The sequence below is a fragment of the Crinia signifera genome, chromosome 9 (assembly GCF_055691185.1).
Source record: "Crinia signifera chromosome 9, ASM5569118v1, whole genome shotgun sequence".
Taxonomy (NCBI): domain Eukaryota; kingdom Metazoa; phylum Chordata; class Amphibia; order Anura; family Myobatrachidae; genus Crinia; species Crinia signifera.
The window spans coordinates 116,116,005-116,137,911 of NC_139225.1; the positions used below are offsets into that span (position 1 = coordinate 116,116,005).

Consider the following 21,907-nt stretch of genomic DNA (forward strand, 5'->3'; position numbering starts at 1 on the left):
TCAGCCTGCCTGGCTCCATCAGCCCACCCACCAGGCTCCACCGCCCACCCTCCCGGCAGCACCACACATGTAAGTAAATATGCGGGGCAGCCGGGTGTTTTTTTTTTATTAGGGAAGCCAATCCCTGGAATCCCGGAATTGGGCATTTTTCAATCCTGAATTCCGGGATTGAAAAAATGTCCTGGGATTGGTATCCCTAGTCCGTGTGTATAAAGCCTTGTCTATTTACTGCAGACCTTGCCTAATGGGAATGAATGTATTTTGTTGTTGGAGTAGAGTGGGAGGTTGTCAAGGTGGTGGCTTGGTTATGGGCAGGTGGAATGATAGTGAAGTGTTAGGGCATGTGCTAAAAAGCAAAAAGATGATACAGTGATGATTTATTACATATCTCTACAGGCTGTCCCCTTCCAGAGTGCTATACTTGGGGGAATTACTGAAGGGAAGAGGGTGACTATCCAAGGGCAAGCCCACAGCCATGCCAAGAGGTGAGTGACACAGGTGTCTACAGGGAGGGTGATTACATTACCACTCATTCCACACTACAGCAGAGGTAGGTAACCAGTTGTTAATGGACCACCTGTATTTGTATGTTTCACCCACCATGACGGGACCTGTACTACAAATTGTGCAAAAATGCAATAGAGGCGGTCACTGTCTTATCTGTATGCAGCGAATGGCAGCTCTACATTATGAATGTGTAATAAAATGTATAATAAAGTCAATGCTAAAGTTGCTAGTGGTGTTCAGCAGTGGAGACATAACAAAAAAAAAAACCCTCATAAATATATAATAAGATATATTTAGGCCCCTTAAGAGCCCCGTACACTACAACGATTTTGCATGATTTCAGGCGATTCCGATCTTTTTGGGACAATATATCGTTTCTATAGTGTCAAATCATATGTGTTATCTATCTGATCCGATGCGCAGTTATTGATTTGTCAGAATCGCATGGAAAATGGAGTGTTTTTTTGTGCATGCCATATATCACATGCGATGTATCGCAGGAGGTTTGACTGTCATTTCCCGCCCCCCTAGCCCCCTAATCCATCCCATAAAATATATCTATGGTACAATTGTATACCATAAGATATATCCCATAAAATTTATTGTGGCTAGATATATCTTATGTGATATCTTATGCAAAAATAGCACAAAAGTACAAAATCGTATGGAACCACTCCCGGGGAGGTCCAGGGGGAGGTCAAGGGAAATCACATCCAACTTCAGGGTCAGACATATCGTTGTAGTGTATAGCCCCTTTATACCCCTTTTACACTGCCGCAAAAACCCGGGTCATTAGCAGGTCAGACCCGGGTCAGCGGCAGTGTATATGGGTCACGCCATGTCCCTTTACATGGGACTTCTAGCCAGGTCCTGACCTGGGTAGAACACGGCTAGGACCTAAGTAGAGGGCGGTGTAAATGGGTACGCCAGGTCATCCAACCCGGCTCCTGTTTACATCAATGGGGGACGTACAACCTACGGACCGCAGCGTCCGCAAGTTGGTCAGGGGGCAGACAGCAGCAGAGGAGATGAATGGATTCCTGTGTGCGGCATCCATTCACCTCCTGGATGAGGGCTGGGGGGTGCACGGGGCACCTTAGTGCTGGGCTTGCTCCCAGCGCAGCAGTCTGGGTCCCGGCGGCAGCGATTGGCACTTGGAGATGATGACATCTATAAGCGGTGTCTCAGGAACCGCCTGCGCCGGGTGGGGGGGTTGCGGCGGTGTAAAAGGTAACAAACGCTGGGTCGCACCCGGGTTGAAGCTGGGCCCAAAAACCTGGGCGTTTTGTATAAGTCATTGATCTCAAAGTGCATGGTTTTTGACAGGTACAGAAATAAATCCCATTGGTTCCAATGTCTCCATACCCACTAGCTTTTATGGTGGCACTCAGGAGCATTGTTTGCACACCTCCCGCTCATTTACTTACAGGCCGCGAATGAAAGGGAGCGTCTATTTACACAGCCCGGTTATTGCTGAATGTTATGCAGAGTCCCTGCCATTTATATGCCATCTGGCTGTTCCATTAACACAGTTGAAATATACTACATAACGCAAAGTCATAATCCCGGTCACTGGGGACAGTGAATGACATTGCTAACGATACAGGGAGCCTGCTTGTATCTTCCTTATTGCTGTGATACCTGTGAATAAATCCGCCTCTTTTTCTAGGTTTGCTGTAAACTTTGTCTGCTACAACAATGACATTGCATTCCACTTTAACCCCCGATTTGACGAGGGCAACGTCATCGTGTGCAACACAATGCAATGCAAGAGCTGGGGCACAGAGGAGCGGAAGAGCCACATGCCTTTCCAGAGGAACACTTACTTTGATATAGCCATTACTGTGCATGGGCATGCCTTTCAGGTGGGTATCTCTGGGGCACAGATCTCAGTGGAAGCTCAGTGTGACAGGTGTTCACTGCAATTCATCACATACGCAGCTACTCTGAGAGATATTAACATATTACAGGATCTTATTGGAGCCAAAACATGTGACAGCTGATAGCCAATAAGATCCCGGATCTGCACATACCTAGTCTATACAGATACATATAGCAGATGCCCATAAATACCGAATACAGCAAGTAGTACAAATGTATCCACTATGGTAATTGGACAGAAAAGTTGTCCAATCAATTTTCTGAATAAATTTGCCCTGTATTTATTCTTTCTGTTATGTGGATCCCTGAGAACTGACAGTTACCAAGACAGGTGTGAGAACACCCGTTTCCATAGGAATAACAACCTTGGGTCAGTCTTATGTTGAGTAGTTCTTTTTATATACACTGCTTAGGCTAGAACTGAACAGCTACATTTGTACTTTGTGTTTCTGATCCTTTTTAAATTCATGTAATCCCATAAAGCATTTGCTGTTATGATATCACCCTATATATAAATATGCATTACATATGCATACAGGGAATCCAAAAATATGCACAAAAGTCCAATTTCAATCATCTGACCGTGGAAAGATGAATCAACATGTAGTGCTGGTTTTCTGATAAAGGCTCACCAATGCCTCGGACCAAGATACGTGCTGAAAAAGAACCAGAAAAGCACACATCTGAGTGTAAATTAGACTACACTCTACTAGTATAATAATGCTCACATACATGTGGGTTTAAAACCACAAGTGTAGCTGTAACAATCACCTGGGCAGCAGCAGATATATGGGGTTTATTCTAGTTCATTCTTTCTGACAAAATCCTTCTTAGATGGACAAAACCATGTGCACTGCAGGGGGGCAGATGTAACATGTGCAGATAGAATTAGATTTGGGTGAGTTTTTTTGTTTCTGTGCAGGGAAAATACTGACTGCATGATTTTACACTGCAATATAGTTCTCACTTTGAAGTAAAACCCCACCCACATCTAATGCTCTCTGCACAAGTTACATCTGCCCCACCCGCAGTGCACATGGTTTTGTCCATCTAAGAAGGATTTTGTCAGAAAGAATGAACTAGAATAACCCCCATAGAGCCAAGCGGCAGAGTACAACAGCGTGCAGGCGGCTGGCCCGGGAACCGGACAAATCAAAGGGCGGCCACAACATCACAGTCAGCGTCAGCAGGGAGACTACATACTGATTACATATGCTTTTAATTTTTTGGGGTGCAGATGTATTAAGGGGTGTGGATCAGTTGGTCACCAGCTGTTAGACAGTCATTAGGTCGACATGCATTTAGGTAACCATGTGTATAGGTCGACATGAGTCTAGGTCGACATAGGTTAGGTCGACAGGGTCATTAGGTTGACATGGGTTAGGTCAACGGTCAAAAGTTCGACATGTGGTTTTTCACTGTTTTTTTGCCGGTTTAAGGTGCACCACGCCCCCTCGCATGGCGTGCTGCGCTTGCCATGCTTCGAGCTTGGTGCCTCGCTATGCTCGGCACACTGTTATTCTCCCACCACGCCCTAGTGGATGGTAGGGCATGAAATACCGCCTGTCGGCATATTTCAGCTAAAAAAACAGTGGAAAACCCCATGTCGACATTTTGACTGTCGACGTACACTCATGTCGACCTTCCTGCATGTCCACCTAGACACATGTCGACCTAAATTTATGTCTACCTAATGGTGTCGACCTAATGACTGTCTAACAACTTGCTGGTGACCCAATGACCATATCCCGTATTAAGACTAGTAAAGTGATAAAGTGGTAATAAAGTAGAAGGTAATAATTCACCATCCAACCAACTTCTAACTGTCATATTTCAAACACAACTGATTGCATGGAGTATTATCACCTTCCACTTTATCACTTCTTTATCACCACTTTATCACTTTACTGTAATACATCTGCCCCTTTATGCTTTGATCACAGCATGTCACAACCGGTTATTTCTCTATAAATCTTAATAAGTCACAATATAAATGTTGAGTTACAGCTTGATAAGTGGACACATAAATGATATGCCATAATTGTCAAGTCCATCGGACTGTGTAGCTGGCTTACCCCTAGATAGGAAGGGCATTTGTGTAATTGTATTCTTCTGTTTAGGTCATGGTGAATGGACAACACCTCCTAGAATACCGCCATCGTGTCTCCTATCAAACCATCCAAGCACTCCAAATTAGTGGTGATGTCAGTCTCAACTGTGTAACCTTCTATCCTTCCCAGGTAAGTACATAGGGGTAGATTTGTTAACAAGTCCCTAAGGTTCCTTATGAGGCCAGTTTCGCTCCACCGCTTTTTCGTGGTGAAGCGGCCCGCACATCTCCTGGATTTATTCATTTGTTATGGGAGTACATTATCCCCACCCGACGGGGATACGCGTCCTCCCATAACGGATGTGCGCTTATCCCCGGCTTTTTTATCTGCACATGCGCCGGATAACTTGTCTCGCGATGTGTCAGCAGCGCATGCGCAGTTGTTTACAGTGTTAAACGTTCACCTCCTGCTTTCTGGTCTTCGGCGTCTTGAAATGAAAACAGCGCACGCGCCGGTTAATGTTCGCCTGGGATGATGTATACCTGGTGCATGCGCTGTTATAATTTCAAGATGCCGAACACCAGGAAAATAATTTTGGCAAACATAAGAGGAGATAAGACAGGGAGCGCGTGCAAAACAAATAAGGTAGGAGGCAGGTGCCTACTATTAAATAACGTCCCTGCGCTATGCCGCCTGCCCTGCCGCACGTTAAACACCCGCATCGAGGGTGTCATAGATCAGGGGAAGCGCTGTCCCCGGCAATAACGCACGGGAATCGCGCATATTCCCCTGATCGACGTTAAATAAATCTACCCCATAATTATGTGTACAATTCACTTATTCAATGTCCACAATATATTCAGGAAGTACAGATGTAGCCGCTCTCATGTATCACCAACCAACACCACTTACTGCCGTTTGTTGCTCCAGATTCGCACCCGCAGCTCGGAATTGACACGATGCAATATTGATGCGCAATGCATTTCTATGAGCTGTGGGAGCGAATTAGATGCACGTGCATGGCGATGGGATTGCGACAATTGCCACGGGAAGTAAAGCTTTGGTACAACCATGCTGCACTGCAGGTGTGGCAGATGTAACATGTGTAGAGAGATTAGATTTGGGTGGGGTATGCCCAAACAGTTGCATAAATTGCAGTGTAAAAATGAAGCTGTCTAACATTTGTGGGCTACATGCAAAAGCAGCCAGTATTTACACTGCACGGAAAGAATATAAATATATTTGCTCCTCTTGCAATTGCAATTTTTTTTGCTTTGCTTCCAAGTTACAATAAGGCCTCCGATGGATCCTGCATGCACAGGGAGAGAGAGAGAGGACAGGCAGCTGCTGCAGCAGGTACTGAGCTGGGGGGAGAGAGGCTGTGCTCTCACTGAATGCCCCCCCCCCCATCTTCCCCATAGTCACATCACTGAGGAACAAGATGCTTTGTAAATTATTAGGATGCATCATCTTTCCTTATTAATAAGTCTTATATAATGGCTGCCTGCACAGGGTGAGTTGGGCACCAGTGCTGACCACTAAATAGACACATATGCACATGTTTGTGGATCATTTGGTGTAAGCAACAAACTGATAATAAGGATGACCTCCAGTCCCATTTGATTGGCTTAATGCCTCTAAGGGCAGTATTCAATGAGAAAAATTTGCCGTGTTTTATGGCGAGTTTGTGCTATTTTCGTGTTGGAAGGAGCATTTTGCTCTCCAAAAGTGAACCACCCTATTCAATGTGATATTTTCGCCGTCTTTTTAAGTGATTTTCGCCGTGTCTCTCCGTGTAGCAATTCTCCATCTTTTCATGGAGAACTGGAATGTGAACTTTTAAACTAAAAGGTTTTTTTTTTTAATTTTGGTGTCAAAAAAATCAGGATTTTTTTCTGTGAAGGGGCATGTTATTTTTATTCATGTGCTTATAAATATATATTTAATTTTAAAAAAAATATTTAAAAACATTTTTTTTTTTACACAGAGCAGCCAGCAGGGGGCCGGAGCTCTCGAGCCGCTCATTAGATATTCATATATTCACTGCACCCGATCATTACATATGCACGATCGGGTGCAGTGAATACTGGGTCCCCCGCTGGCTATGGGGGGGGGGGGGGCAGCTTGTGCTGCCTGGGTCCCGGGGAGCCCTCCTCCCCTCCACATATGTTCTGGGCAGCCAGGGAGACTTTAATCTCCCTGGCTGCCACCGTCCCCCGGCTCCCTGCCAGCTCCCTGCCGCGGACGCTCGTCCGCTGCAGGGGTTAAGACTCGCCGCGAGTGGCGGCGAGTCTTAACCACATTGAATAGCGGGAGCAGGAGTGGCAGCGAGCCCTCCGGAACAGGGCCATGCACGGAGAATTTTTCTCACTGAATACTGCCCTAAGTCCCACCTATATACTGTATGCTAATATTTTAGTACTATTGCTGTTTGCATGTTCACAATGAAATACAGGTACTGCCATAATAAATGCCATTTCCTAGTCTGCATTTATTCATGTGAACTTAAAATAATCCTTTAAATGATGACCTTGGGTTGTGTTCTTTATTCCTTGTACATTCTCAGTGCGACTTTGTTAATTATTGATTACTTTGTCCAGCTGCATACTAGCCCACTCTCCCGGAAGATGCCATGTGCCCGCAAATCCTCCCAGCAACCAACCACGCCGATGTTCAAATTGGGCAGTCCAATGGGGTCCAATGACATCATCGTGGCTTGCATCATTTACCCCTGCCATGCTCCCTTAGGTTGTGCCATACCCCCCATCCATCAGCTGTGCCAACTTGGCTGCCCCCGCCAGGAGAATGTCAGCAAGTATGATGTACTGTGATGTGTATGAATTGTGTACTGATTTTTGATCACACAGATTTTTTGAATGCCACTGCCCCTGTTATTGGCATGAAACCATCCGCAGTGGCCTCCCCTTCTTTAGTGTGCAATGGGTTGTGGGCCAAACAAAGTCTAGGGGCAGGGCTTCACGTGTGTTGGGGACAGAGTAATGCTGTGTACACACGGGGGAGATATATTGCTCAGCCATATATAGCTGAGCAATATATGGCTGAGCAATATATTGCTCAGTTTCTCGGCAGTGGAAATCAGCTGGTCGCAGGAGCATGTTCCTGCGACCAGCGATCACCACAGGGGCAAAAAAGGGAGCGCGCACCCAGCAATATATCACCGGTGCACACTCCCATTGCAGGCAATATGGTCGCTCAGCGACCATATTTCCCGCGATTTTGCACTAAATCGCCCCTGTGTGTACGCACCATTAGGCTGTGTGTCCCAACACCTTGGGGAAGAAAATAAAAAGCCATTTGCTTCTCCCCATCTATGGTAAAAGTGGTTACCATTTCAAATCATAAATGCTCTATGGCAGTGGTAGCCAACCCTAGCCTACGAGAGCTACCAACAGTGCACATTTTCCAGACAACCTAGCTGCTGTACAGCTGCACTCATTAATCACTGACACATTTTAAAAGATACACAGATGGAGCTAATTAGCTCACTTGTGATTCTGTGAGGAGACCTGCAGAACATGCACTGTTGGTAGCTCTCGAGGACTAGGGTTGGCTACCCCAGCTCTATGGCCATCCCTACCTGTTTGAACCCTGGTGCATTTACTTAAGTTGTCTGCCGAGGCATAGGAAGTGCATGCTCTCGGCCAGCATTTTTCAACCAATGTGCCATGAGCAGTTCCCAGGTGTGCCAATGGAGCCAGAGATTCATTTTTAACTACACCCTGGGGCACTCTACATAAAAAAGAGTTGGCGTTGGCATAAGGTCTCTCCTGTGTTCTACAAGCAGATAAGCAGCCTGGCACAGACTCTGTACTGTACTTTACTGTGTTACTCTGGGGGGCCAATGTGTTTTATTTTCATGTTCTATGGGGACATTGTGAATGATTGTTTTTTTTTCTTCTGTGGGGACCAATGTTTTTTTTTTTTTCTGTGGGGGCCGTTGTGTGTGTGTTTTTTTTCCTGTGGGGGACTGATGGTGTGCCTTGGCACTTTTTCAAATCTTATTTGGTGTGCGGTGAGTTGAAAACGATTTCAAATCACTGCTCTAGGGCAGGATGACTGGCGAATCCCTGAGCAGCATTACAGGAGGAGCTACATGTGCATTAGCCTAGGGCACCTGGAACCTTTCATCAGGCCCTGGCTATTTATGACCTAACACAGAATGTAGGATAATAAATGTTCTCTGTTTTACATTTTTAGGCTGTAATGTCACCGGCACCACCACCGTATACCCAAGGTTATGTGAGTATGTGCTTTATGGGTGGTAACTCATACACATTAGGAGTATAAACTGCTCTGAGTGCATATTGGCTCTGATTGCATAGGGCACTACAGTATATCAAGCACACTGCCCCAGCTATAAGGCCCCATACACTTTGCAAATTGGGCCCAATTTCACCTGATTCAGATGGATCGAGCCGTGAAATTGTCCCAAATCGCATGTGCAGACATCCCGTCCATGCGTATTGGGTTGGAGACAGGAGGTCGGACAGGCTGCACAAAAGATTTGGTAAATGTTATGTGCAGCCTGGAGCCGGGCCGGGGACGCAGCAGGCAGTGGGCGATATGAATGCGGCAATGGCAGTGCTGGGTAGGGGAAGTCAAGCCAGGCAGCAGGCGCACATTAGCCAATCACTGGCTGCCCAATCATTTGTATGGGGTTTTTTTTCTATGTGCGCCCGCCGCCCGGCTTCCCCTACCTGGTGCTGTGGTCCCGCCTGCTGCATGCCCGGTGCACGGCTCTCCATGAACAGCCCCCGCCTCGCCAGGCTCACGGCTCCCTCCGCCTGCAGCTCCCCAGGGACTGCATACGATAAATCGCATGCGATTTATCACATGCCAAATCATGATTGACACCCCCCGGGAACCTGTCAGGATGATTCGGTCCGACTTGGCCCTCGTACAAGTCGGCCTAATGTATGGGGGCCTTTAGCTCCAGCTGGTTTTACTGGCTCGTTGTCTGTTGCTGGCCCTCTACACTCACTGTGTGCGCTATTTCACCCATTGTGCATTATAGGATAAGAATGTGGAGGGAGGACATTGATTACTAGTACTGATCTTACGTAGTTTCCTTGCTGATATTATTAAGATTTGGGACAAGTTTGGAGTTCAACTTTTTTTTTTTTTTTATGTTGCAATTCAGGTTCAAAATGCGTTCTCCCCTCCAGCGTATGCAGCACCCATGGTGAGTCACGTTTTGTTTTCTTTATGAATAAAGGATATAAGGATACACGGATGGACTAAAACAGAACGTCGTTTTTGATCACCAAATAAATACCAAATGTTTAATGAAAAGTTAAATATTCCTTAACTGGGCAGCAGCCCCCATACATACTACAATGCCCCTGGTGTCATATAACCAGTACTATCTTAACAGGGTCAATTTAGGACATAGCAGGCACTATTCAATGTTTGTGCAAGTATTTTAAGTGTAATACATGCAGCAAACCAAATTCACAGCAAACAAACTCCACATGAAAAATAAAAGAAACACATTTTTCCACCCATTGCTCCGTATGCGCAGTATCTCAGTGCCTCCGAGCACTGACTGGCCTAGTCCCTGGTGCTACAAAACTTGGGGCCTATGGACTGGCCACTTTTTGGCATCAGTGTGCTGAGCAGGGTTTAAATCCCTGCTAGTACAATCAGACCAATTCCAAGCTTTGGCTGTGAAGGTTTGAAAACCTGGAAAAAAAGAAGGGTTCTTACCGGTCCGTTGCCATTCCCGTTCACACTGATGGAGGTGGCAGTGCTTGGAGCAGCGCCAGCGCCCCACCCCCACATGACAGAGTGAGCAAAATGTAGGGTCACACTGGGACTGAACCGCTTCAAAGTCCCGGTGTGACCCTGCATTTTGCGATCTGAAAGCAGTATTAGAGAAGGTTCCCCTACCTGGCTCAAACCCCTGCATATCTCATCAGTGTAAAATAAATAAATATATTCTACCAGTAACAAAAAAATGATTTATTTAAGCATGTCAGCAAACATGATTATGTATTTTCTTATTGGTTTAGGTACCAAGCATGGTGATGCCACCTGTGTGCGGGATGCCAACGGTGAGTTATAAGACTATGTATAACTTCATTATGTGCATGTTATAAGCAAATTCGAAATAATGTGGGATTTTGATCATGTATGTCATACTTTTATAATTTCAGCTTCAGAAAGGACCTATGGCTGTGCATAACCCGGTATGTTTTACATTGTTATTTTATGTTATAGGTTGTGCTTTGGATCTTTATGTATGCCTTAAGTACAGTATCTGAGACATTACTAGGTTGTCTTTGGACAAAGCTGATGTATTGGCTAGCACAATGGGCCCGATTCAGACCTGCTCGCTATGTTGCAAGTGTTCAGAGCCCAGCGAGCAGGTAGATGACTGATGTGATCCTTTTGGCAGGATTTACCTTCCTGCACTCGCAGGGACAGGGCTGCGATGTGCTCATCCAGGTGCCAGGGTCTGACAGCACTGACCCCCCGCCGACCCTGTGATGTATGCAGCATTTAAGGGGATGTGGTATAATGCAGCAAATAGGAGGATGTAGTGCAGCGTTTAGGGGGATGTAGTGCAGCATATAGTGGAATGTAGTGCAGCATTTAGGGGGAAGAAGTGTAGCGATGTAGTGCCATATAGGGGGATGTAGGGATGTACTATAGTAATTTAGTGCAGAATATAGGGGGATGTACTGTAGGGTTTAATGGGATGTAGTGCAGCATATAGGGGGATGTAGTGTAGGGTTTAATGGGATGTAGTGCAGCATATAGGGGGATGTAGTGTAGTGATGTAGTGCAGGGTTTAGGGGATGTGGTATAGTGATGTAATGAAGTGTATTTGGGGAGGGTGTGTATCATATAGGGGGATACAATGTAGGGATGTAGAGCAGCTTATAAAGGGATGCATTGTAGTAATCTAGTGTAGCATATGGGGGCTGTAGTATTGTGATGTAGGGCCTTAGTCTAGTTCACTCTTTCTGCCAAAATCCTTCTTAGATGGACAAAACCATGTGCACTGCAGGTGGGGCAGATGTAAAATGTGCAGAGAGAATTCGATTTGGTGAGATATTTTGTTTCTGTGCAGGCTAAATACTGGCTGCTTTATTTTTACACTGCAATATAGATCTCACTTTGAAGTAAAACCCCACCCAAATATAATTCTCTCTGCTCAAGTTACATCTGCCCCACCTGCACTGCACATGGTTTTGTCCATCTAAAAAGGATTTTGTCAAAAAGAGTGAACTAGAATAAGGCCCGTAGTGCAGTGAAATAGGGGCAGATGTACTAAGCTTTAGAAGTGATAAAATGGGGAGTGATAAACCAGCCAATCAGCGCCCAACTGTCATGCTACGAGCTGTGATTGAAAAATGAAAGTTAGCTGATTAGTTAGTGGTCTATCACTCTCCATTTTATCACTTTTCAAGGCTTAGGATATCTTGTTCATAAGGTGAGATGCAGCAAGCACCGCAAGAACCTTGCGAAGCTTGCCGCCAGCCTCCGCATGCATACCGGCGTTTACTAACGTCTTTTGCGATGATAAGACTTCCGGGTTTTGGACCTGGAGTCCTCTCTGCGCATGCGCTAAGCGTCTCGCAGAGGATGCTGGGAGGAATCTGGTTGGATCCCTCACAGTGGAAAACTGTGAAAGAAGCCCATAGGCTTCTATGGGGAACGCTGATTTTAAATTTGTGGGTACTTGTGTATTATCACGGCACCCGCGAAATCGCATGCAAATCGGGCGCAAATCGCATGCAAAAATCGCAATGATTTGCATGCTATTCCATCCTAGAACACCCCTCACTATCCAAGTCAACCCGAAGCGTGGCAAGCGCAGCAAGCCCCGACCTGTTCATACCCCCACTATCCACGTCGGCGTGGAGTCGATTTTATAAAGTGTGGCGAGCGCACGAGCCACCGAGCCCGAAGCGTGGCGAGGGATGCTTAAAACGATCCCAAAGCAAGGCGAGCGCAGCGGAATACATGTCAAGTAATCCGTATCCGCTCGTCACGCTTCGGGATCGTTTTGCGCATGCGCTCGCTGCGCTACGGGATTGTTTTGCACATGCGATCGCCATGCTTCGGGCTCGCCGAAGTGGATAGTGGGGGGTATGAACAGGTCGGGAGGACGCGTACCGCGTGCGTTTGCCATGCTTCGGGCTGACTTGGATAGTGGGGTGTGCTACAAATTGCATCGCGGATCGAATCGGCCGCAAATCGCATGCAAATCGGCCACTAAATCACATGCAATATTGCATGCAATATTGCATGCGATTTACATTAAATCGGGCGCCCTGATAATACACAAGTACTAAGTTGGGTTGCCCACTGCATCCAAGCCCTGAAATGTGCATTATGGGCTTGGTGCATATGGGAGCTGCAGCCAAACCTCCGAAAACGTCATTTTCAGTGGTTTGCCCGCATATTTCCTTTGATGCATGTCGACGATAGTATATAAAGTAATACAACATATAGGGGAGATGTAGTGCAGTGAAGTTGTGTAGTGGGGAACATTCTGCTGTGAAGTGAGCATGTTAGTAAGACACTGGGAGCATTTTGGGCACACAGGGGGTCATGTGCGGAAAATGCTGTTGTGAAGTGAGCACGCCATGGGCACTCATTGCAATGTTTGTTTTTTGGGGGTTGGTGTGGGCCCAAAGCATATGTTTGCACCATGGCCTACTAGTCAATAGTTTTGCCACTGCTCATAGAGGAAGATGTGGAAGGAGAATTACCAGCCATGTGAGGAGCAGCCTGTCTCATAGAGGAAGATGTTGGGAGGGGAATTACCATCCATGTAGGAGCAGCCTGTCTCATAAAGAAAGATGTTGGGAGGATAATTACCAGCCATGTGAGGAACAGCCTGTCTCATAGAGGAAGATGTTGGGAGGAGAATTACCAGTCATGTGAGGAGCAGCCTATCTCATAGAGGAAGATGTTGGGAGGATAATTACCAGCCATGTGAGGAGCAGCCGGTTTCATAGAGGAAGATGTTGGGAGGAGAATTACCAGCCATGTGAGGAGCAGCCTATCTCATAGAGGAAGATGTTAGGCGGTGAATTACCAGCCATGTGAGGAGCAGCTTGTCTCATAGAGGAAGATGTTGGGAGGAGAATTACCAGCCATGTGAGGAGCAGCCTATCTCATAGAGGAAGATGTTAGGCGGAGAATTGCCAGCCATGTGAGGAGCAGCCTATCTCATAGAGGAAGATGTTGGGAGAAGAATTACCAGCCATGTGAGAAGCAGCCTGTCTCATAGAGGAAGATGTTGGGAGAAGAATTACCAGCCATGTGAGAAGCAGCCTGTCTCATAGAGGAAGATGTTGGGAGGGGAATTACCAGCCATATGAGGAGCAGCCTGTCTCATAAAGGAAGATGTTGGGAGGAGAATCACCAGCCATGTGAGGAGCAGCCTGTCTCATAGAGGGAGATGTTGGGAGGAGAATCACCAGCCATGTGAGGAGCAGCCTGTCTCATAGAGGAAGATGTTAGGCGTTGAATTACCAGCTATGTGAGGAGCAGCCTGTCTCATAGAGGAAGATGTTAGGCGGTGAATTACCAGCTATGTGAGGAGCAGCCTGTCTCATAGAGGGAGATGTTGGGAGGAGAATTACCAGCTATGTGAGGAGCAGCCTGTTTCATAGAGGGAGATGTTGGGAGGAGAATTACCAGCTATGTGAGGAGCAGCCTGTCTCATAGAGGAAGATGTTAGGCGGTGAATTACCAGCTATGTGAGGAGCAGCCTGTCTCATAGAGGAAGATGTTAGGCGGTGAATTACCAGCTATGTGAGGAGCAGCCTGTCTCATAGAGGGAGATGTTGGGAGGAGAATTACCAGCTATGTGAGGAGCAGCCTGTTTCATAGAGGGAGATGTTGGGAGGAGAATTACCAGCTATGTGAGGAGCAGCCTGTCTCATAGAGGAAGATGTTAGGCGGTGAATTACCAGCTATGTGAGGAGCAGCCTGTCTCATAGAGGGAGATGTTGGGAGGAAAATGACACAATACTTTTAAATTAATGGTTTAAATGTTATTATGTGCCCATGCTTAGTAAGTAAGTGACATAGGGGTCTATGTACTAAGCCTTGGAGAGAGATAAAGTACCAGCCAAACAGCCCCTAACTGTCATTTTTCAAACACAGACTGTAACGTGACAGGAGATGATTGGCTGGTACATTATCTCCATCCACTTTATCTGTCTCCAAGGCTTAGTACATAGACCTCATGCTTGGTTTACAAGATGTTTTGTTTCTTCTTGCCCAGATTATGCCCTTCCAAGCCGCTCTGCAGTCAAATTTCACTGCAAACCGAAACATCATCCTTACTGGAGTCGTGTCTCATGGAGCAGATAAGTGCGTTTTTGTCCAGTCTGGTCTCTCTGTAACCTGGGCTAAGATTGTGGTGTTTATCCAAGCTCCCCCTGTGTGGCATTGGGCCTGATTCATCATTGTGCACTATTGCTCTTACAGATGGGATTGTCATAGTTGTGGATCTGTGAGACCCCCAAAAGAGCCATCGCAGCTGTCTGCGGCTATCTGCAACTGCGTACACACACACACACACACACACGTAGCATCAGATGGAGCTTTTGTAAACATCAACTCCCTGCATCTAAGGTCAGGCATCAAATGCGCCATACCTGAGCACTAGAGACATGTTGGGCCTGATTCTGATTTTGTTCAGTAAGCTGTGAACCTCACAATTTACCTCACAGTTGTTACGCCACCCCAACGAATCTCCGCCCCCCCCCCCCCGCCACCTCATTCCCTCGCAACCATGCGAGGGGATGTGTTATGAAGACCAGAGCAGGAGAAACCATCAAATGATGTCTCTTGGGCTCGCAAACATAAGTCAGTGGAGACTGACTTATATTTGTGGGCTCTGGGACGAAGTCAGGGCGGGCGGCTGAGGTCATGTGTTGTCAGCCGCCTGCTGGGCATTCCCATGTTGGTGCGCCGCCACCCCCCCCTCTTTGCAAGCACCACACCGCGACAGTGCAAGTCAGCGAAAACGCATGCACAGAAGCCCTGCACATGCGCATAATTAGAATCAGGGATATTATCTGTGTGCAGAATGCCTTAGACACACCCTGAAAACAGCCTGGACTCACCAGTTTTGCCATCACTTTCCTTTTACCTCCCCCTTCTGGCAATCACTTGCAAGTTCATTTGCAATGTGTCCATAATCGCAATTCACCTGCTGCACATGCGCATTGCAGCTGGGACACATTGGGAAACCATCGATCACTTAACTGCATGAACATCAGAATAGCTTTGAACCAGGAATCTCAGCCCCTTGTATTATCTGGCCTTGTGCAGGATTAACTTCAGGCATGTCACCAAAACCAAGGGGAAAGACAACAGTGAAGGCATGCGTCAGACTCGTAGGGGACACGTTGATGCATGCAGTTCGCAGGCTGTTACATTTACCCCTTGGGCTGAGATTCATGTTTAAGCTGTGACTATCAGCTTAAACATCGGGACCCAGCGGCTCCCCCCTCCCTTACCCGGTGCTGCTGCTGCTGTGCCGGGCTCTCCTCCTCCCTGCACCTGGAAGAGGATCATAGTGCAGGGAGGAGGTCACAGGTCCAGGCAGCACAGCTCTCTGCTGCCCGAACACAGGTGAGGGGGGGTCGATGCGGCTCAGTACGGGGCAGCGGTGGGTCAGTGTGTGGGTCGGTGCGGGGCGGCGGTGGGTTGCGGTAGAAGCCCATAGGCTTCTATGGGGCATCGCAATGCCCCCCATCACGATAACCCGGCGAGGGATGCTTAGAGCATCCCAAAATGCGGTAAAAACCCCAATAACAGTGTTTTCACAGCATTTTTAGTTTAGAGAATCTCCCCATGGAGTGCATCATCTATTGCTGGGGTAGCCAACTCCAGTCCTTGAGAGCTACCAACAATTAATGTTTTCCAGATCTGTTCACTGCTCAAGTGAAGTAATTAGCTCCACCTGTGGATCTTTTCAAATGTGTATGGGGGAGATTCTCTAAAACAGAAATGCGGTTAAAAAACCGTTATCTGGGTTTAAAAAAACGTTATCTGGGTTTTTACTGCATTTCTGTATGCTCTGCCCCCCCTCCGCAGTGGCAGCGCTGCGGAGGGAATTGCCAGCATAAGCTGGCGATTCCCTGCAGAAGCCTATGGGCTTCTCACCGCAGCGCTGTTTGAGGGATCCGTCACCTGGAAGTCCAGCTCCGGCGCCGCATCGCAAGGGACAGCTCTTATCGCAAGAGCTGTCCCTTGCGTTAATGACCGCATATGTTAGAGCATATGCGGTCATTAGGAATGCGGTGGCTGGCGAAGGGGGGGCGAAGCAGGGCTGTGGATGTTAGAACATCCTGCCCTTAGTGAGTAATGAGTGCAGCAAGGTTGTCTGGAAAATGTGAACTGTTGGTAGCTCTCGAGGACTGGAGTTGGCTACCACTGGTCTAGTGTGTACCCAGCTTTTCTCAAGATGGAATTTCACTTTATGCCGGCCATGCCCCTCAACTGTCTGAGAGTGAGGTCATGTGTCAGCGACTCTTTGTACAAGCTGTGCTGAACCATATACTGCCCTCGGTGCCCTACTCTCATGTCCTCTGTCAGGTACTTCCCTGGTGTACTCTCTGTGTGGCTTCACCTTGCTCTGTCTGGCTGGATGCTCCTTGATGGTTCAGCTTGATGCAGAGCAAGGTCTGTCGCACAAGGGAGGATCCACAGCGCGGAGCTCCTCACTGCTGGCTATGCCCCTGGTCGCTAGGATAATACATTGCTGGTGGGGTGTCTGCGTCTGTGCCCCCTTGAGCCACCACTGATGATGACTCTCTGCTGGGTGATAATGTCACACCTCAGTACACTTGGTAGAGATAATGGAAAAGTGGTGCCCCCTTCATTACAGGAGCCCAGCGGCAGCAGATTCATTTTCTCCGGCAGTTCCCGCCACTGTTTCTTGGAATCTCCTACCTCCCTTGACTTTATCAGTGTCTGGGGGATGAATTAGGCTATTTATGCCACTGTAATTCTGCAAATGTAACGTTTACTATTTGTTGATAGAGATTTACAGAGGAAAAAAATAATGGAAGGTAAATAGACTATAAAACCCTCTGTGTCATTGTCTCCGTCACAGGTTCCACGTCAACCTACTCAATAGCAGAACAAGGAACATCCACCTCCATATAAACCCCCGCTTCAGAGAAGGAGCATTGGTAAGGAATACCCAGGACAGGGGCACTTGGGGCCCTGAGGAACGAAACATATCATACATGCCATTTTGCCCAGGACAAAGCTTTCAGGTGAGAAGATCAGATGCAACCAGGAGCCTGGGAGCTGCATCAGGCAATGGGGACGATTCTGGTTCATTTGCAAAGAACCGAAATCGGCCCCTTCCCCGATGCTCGTAGTTTGCGCATGCGAACACCCTGATTGCGAACGGCCTTGGCGATTTACAATGTCACCGGGCCATTCGCAGTGGGGAAGGAGGAAGGGGGCTGTATCGTGCTGGAACATGGGAACAAGCAGCGATTCATGGGCGACCCCATGAAAATGCTGGGTGTTCCCATGCAAATGCAGGTGGGACGATGTGTGCTGGGGCAGGTGACATCACATGACGTCAGCCGCCAGCCCTGTCTTCAAGTCAGTCTCCACTGATTCATATTTGCGAACCCAGGAGAAATCATCCGATGGTCGCCGATTTCTCCTGCTGTGTGCACATGGGGATGCGGGGGGTGTGGTGTTTTCGGCGGGGCAAGCACTCTGGGAACTGGTTAAGCTGCAAACCTCAAAACTTATCGAGTCAACGAGAATCAGGCCCAATATCTGTGACTAAACATTCATGTCTCTCTTCTATATTACTCATTACAGATGGAAATCAGGAATGAAGGCGGAGCTTTTGGCGTCTATTGCAGTGGATCAAAGCTTTTCAACTACGTTCACCGTCTACCTGCCAACCAGATTAACATGATTGAAGTTGCTGGAGATGTCACCTTAACCTATATTCAGTACTGACCTAAGGGTTAATATCAGGAGCCATTTTTGTAGTATTTACTCAAAATTAACATACATTAAAGAAGAATATGCATTAGTAAGGCGGACTTCCACATTTTCACATTTAAGACCTCAATATTATTTTTTGTCCCATCATGCTCCAATATATTGTGATTATTGCTACCTCACCAATCAAGTCTCACTATTCAGGATGATCATCCCATATAACTGATGATAAGAGTTGGAGGATATTGTGAGCCTGTTGTATGCTAATACTATATTAGCATAGTCTCTTATACCCCGTTTCCACTTGCAAAAATATCCTGAGTTTTTGCACATGAACGCGCATGAACCAGGGAGTTAGCTCAGTGTGAAAGGGTCTTGAAAGAATATCCCGGGATGAGTATCCCGGAATTTCTACCCAGGTCCTGACCTGGGTAGATTCCAGAATCGACCCGGGATGCGATCTGTGTGAATGGTCCCGTACCCGGGATCAGGTACATGGGACTTTAAAAAAGCTGCTGATTGGAGCTTTCTTGGGCTCACAAATGCTGATGTCATCTTTCAGAGCCCTGGAGTCCATTTCTAATGACATGCATATGTATTTGCAGGGATTTCCCGGGATCAGTGTGAATGGGGCTGTCCCGGGTCGATCCCAGGTCTGAGTGCAGTGTGAAAGGATACATTCCCGGGTAGTGTCCCAGGAAGCATCCGGGAACACATTCCCGGTATGACCCGGCTCTGCAAGTGGAAAAGGGGTATTAGCTTTCTCTGCTCACAATGGGGTAAATGTACTAAGTTGGGAGTTCTATAGAAGATGGGATGTTGCCTTTAGCAACCACTTACATTCTACTTATTTATTTACCACCTTCTAGAAGATAATAGATAGAATCTGATTGGTTGCTATGGGCAACATCCTATCTTCGATAGAACTCCCATCTTAGTACATTTACCCCATTGTGTTACATTGTGCAGGACTGAGCGCAGAGACAGGCCATCAGTGGCCATGGAACCAATATGGGCAACCCCCCAATAACTATTGGACCAGCCAGCACACTGGATTCTCCACTCTGTACAGACAATGGGCACTTTTTCCCCCCACAGAATTCTAGAACTAATAGAAGTGATTTTCCAGGACTTGTAGATTGTACTGATAAATGCCTTTAAGTGATTGTGAATAGCTGGATTTCGATACCCCAATACAATAATGCATCCTTTTGCATACTGTATTACACCTTTGATTACAAACTTGTTTTAATAAAACAGCATAGTGATTAAATCACTTTGTTTCAAAGAGTGTTTCATTTTTTAAAGCAACTATTTAATAACATGAACTTTTTCCTATAGAGTACAAGAAGTACAATGAGGATAGTAGGCCTGATATAGGTGGCAGACATTTGTCGTGGTTATTTACGCATGCGAATAGGAATGTCTCCCTGGGAGTCCACAGTGCTGCAGCCACTGACAGAAAGGAGGGGGCTTGCAAGGTGCCTGCAATGGGCATTCCCTCTTATTCCGCCCCTGTCCTGTCCTGTAAGTCCTGAAAAGGGTAATGATAACTGGACTATGGGCCTGACCCAGGCCCTATTGCTGGGCTGCCAATTCTGAATGACCGCTAGCTGCATGCAGGGAGATTGACACCCTGTGGCCTTTTGGGGGCGGTAACCCTGTGTTTTCTGGGAGTTCCCTAGAAAACACAGGCGATCCTTGTCCGTTGGGTGGGAGGGAAGCTGAGGTCAGCAGCGGCCTGCTCCCCACGGCCATTGCAGCGCAGAGTAAGTCCTGGCTTCCTCTGCGCTGCAAACAGATGGGGAAAAGGATTAGATCATGGGTCTTCAACCTATGGCCCTCCAGATGTTGTGAAACTACATGTTCCAGCATGCATTGCCACATTTTTCCCTATAAGAGCATGCCAAAACTGTCAGGGCATGCTGGGAAATGTAGTTCCACAACATCTGGAGGGCCACAGGTTGAAGACCTGTGGATTAGATGGTGAGTGATTGCGAACGGTTCTCCCCTCATTTTATTTATTATTTATTATTATTTATTTATTAACAGTTTCTTATATAGCGCAGCATATTCCGTTGCACTTTACAAAGGAGACAGTGATACAACAGACTACAGACAGTCAAAAGGTAGGAGGGCCCTGCTCGCCAGCTTACAATCTATAGAGAAATAGGCATTGATACATAAGGATAGATACTGTGGGTGACATTCGATGGATTGAGATAAATGCGCATGTTTTAATATCGCACCACATTGCACTTTTGAAAATCGCAAGATTGGCCCGTTTTTCGCATATTTAATGAGATGCGAAAAACGGGCCAAATAGTGCGAATAGGTGCGAGTTGGTGCGATTTCTTTATTCCTGAAAATGTGCGATTTTCATGTCTGAAAATCGCACGTTTGCAGGAAATCGCATTTTAAATTAAAAAAAAACCAACGCGTGGTCCCCCGCCAGAGCATAACCAGCCCCGGGCTCATTGAGCCGGTGCTGGTGACATAAAATCAGGGTCCCCGACAAATAGGGGTCCCCTTGATTTAATGAAACCAGCACCAGGCTCAAGGTCTGGCGCTGGTTCCCGAAATACGGGGGACAAAATGACTAGGGGTCCCCCGTATTTTAAGAACCAGCACCAGACCCAACCAGCCAGCAGGGTAATGCCACAGCCGGGGGACACTTATTATATAAGGTCCCGCGGCCAAAGCATTATCCCCCTGGCTGGTCAGCATGGGCAGGGGTCCTGGGGAAGTGGGGACCCCCCCCAATGAAGGGGCCCCCCCCTCCAGGACTTACCAGCCCATGCTGAAAGTCCGGGGCTGTCCCCGATGCCCCTGGGCGGTGGGCATCGGGCTGATGCAAAGTGTAAAAAATAGAATAAAAACTATTGTTTTCTACTGTAGAACTATGAGTCCCAGCAAGCCTACCCCGCATGCTGGGACTTGGAGAACCACAAGTCCCAGCATGCGGGGCATTAAAGGGCCCGCTGGCACTTGTAGTTCTACAGTACAAAAAATAGTAAAATAAAACACACTGACACCCTGAAAAATAAAAGTTGAATACACACATAACACACACACTGATACTTACCTACCTTGAGCCCGTAGGTCGGTCCCTGGGTCCGGGGCTCCTGGACAGAAGAGTCCGGTTCCGGGGCCTTGGTCCTGGTTCCGGGGCTGGTCCGGGGTCCTGGGCTCCAGGGCTGATGTCTCCGGGGTCCAGGATCCGAAGTAGTCCAAAAGGGGTTCCTAAGGAAGGAAATCCTACTCACCTGGTCCCCGGCGACGACCTCGGCATCCTCTCCGGCAGACGCGCTGCTCCCGGCTGGTACCCGCTCACGGACTGGAGAGGCGCAGAGATGTTCATCTTCCGCGCCTTTCCTCCGAATGATTCTATTGGCCGCTAGGCTCCAGATTGGCCGCTAGGCGGCCAATAGAATCATTCGGAGGAAAGGCGCGGAAGATGAACATCTCTGCGCCTCTCCAGTCCGTGAGCG

The 21,907-nt window shown here is 47.3% G+C and overlaps 1 protein-coding gene across 1 annotated transcript in view; it reads left to right on the forward strand.

Annotated features, from left to right (window-relative positions):
* The window catches only part of LOC146035876 (galectin-4-like), a 30,020-nt gene extending 10,328 nt beyond the window's left edge, over positions 1-19,692 (forward strand). Inside the window, exons 2-11 of the mRNA XM_083159567.1 lie at positions 397-485; positions 2,177-2,372; positions 4,509-4,628; positions 8,658-8,699; positions 9,601-9,642; positions 10,472-10,513; positions 10,616-10,648; positions 14,710-14,798; positions 17,554-17,719; positions 18,288-19,692. Coding sequence (XP_083015693.1) covers positions 397-485; positions 2,177-2,372; positions 4,509-4,628; positions 8,658-8,699; positions 9,601-9,642; positions 10,472-10,513; positions 10,616-10,648; positions 14,710-14,798; positions 17,554-17,719; positions 18,288-18,431 — 963 coding nt within the window. The 3' untranslated portion in view covers positions 18,432-19,692. The remainder of the gene's footprint in view (positions 1-396; positions 486-2,176; positions 2,373-4,508; positions 4,629-8,657; positions 8,700-9,600; positions 9,643-10,471; positions 10,514-10,615; positions 10,649-14,709; positions 14,799-17,553; positions 17,720-18,287) is intronic.
* The last annotated feature ends 2,215 nt before the right edge of the window (positions 19,693-21,907 follow it).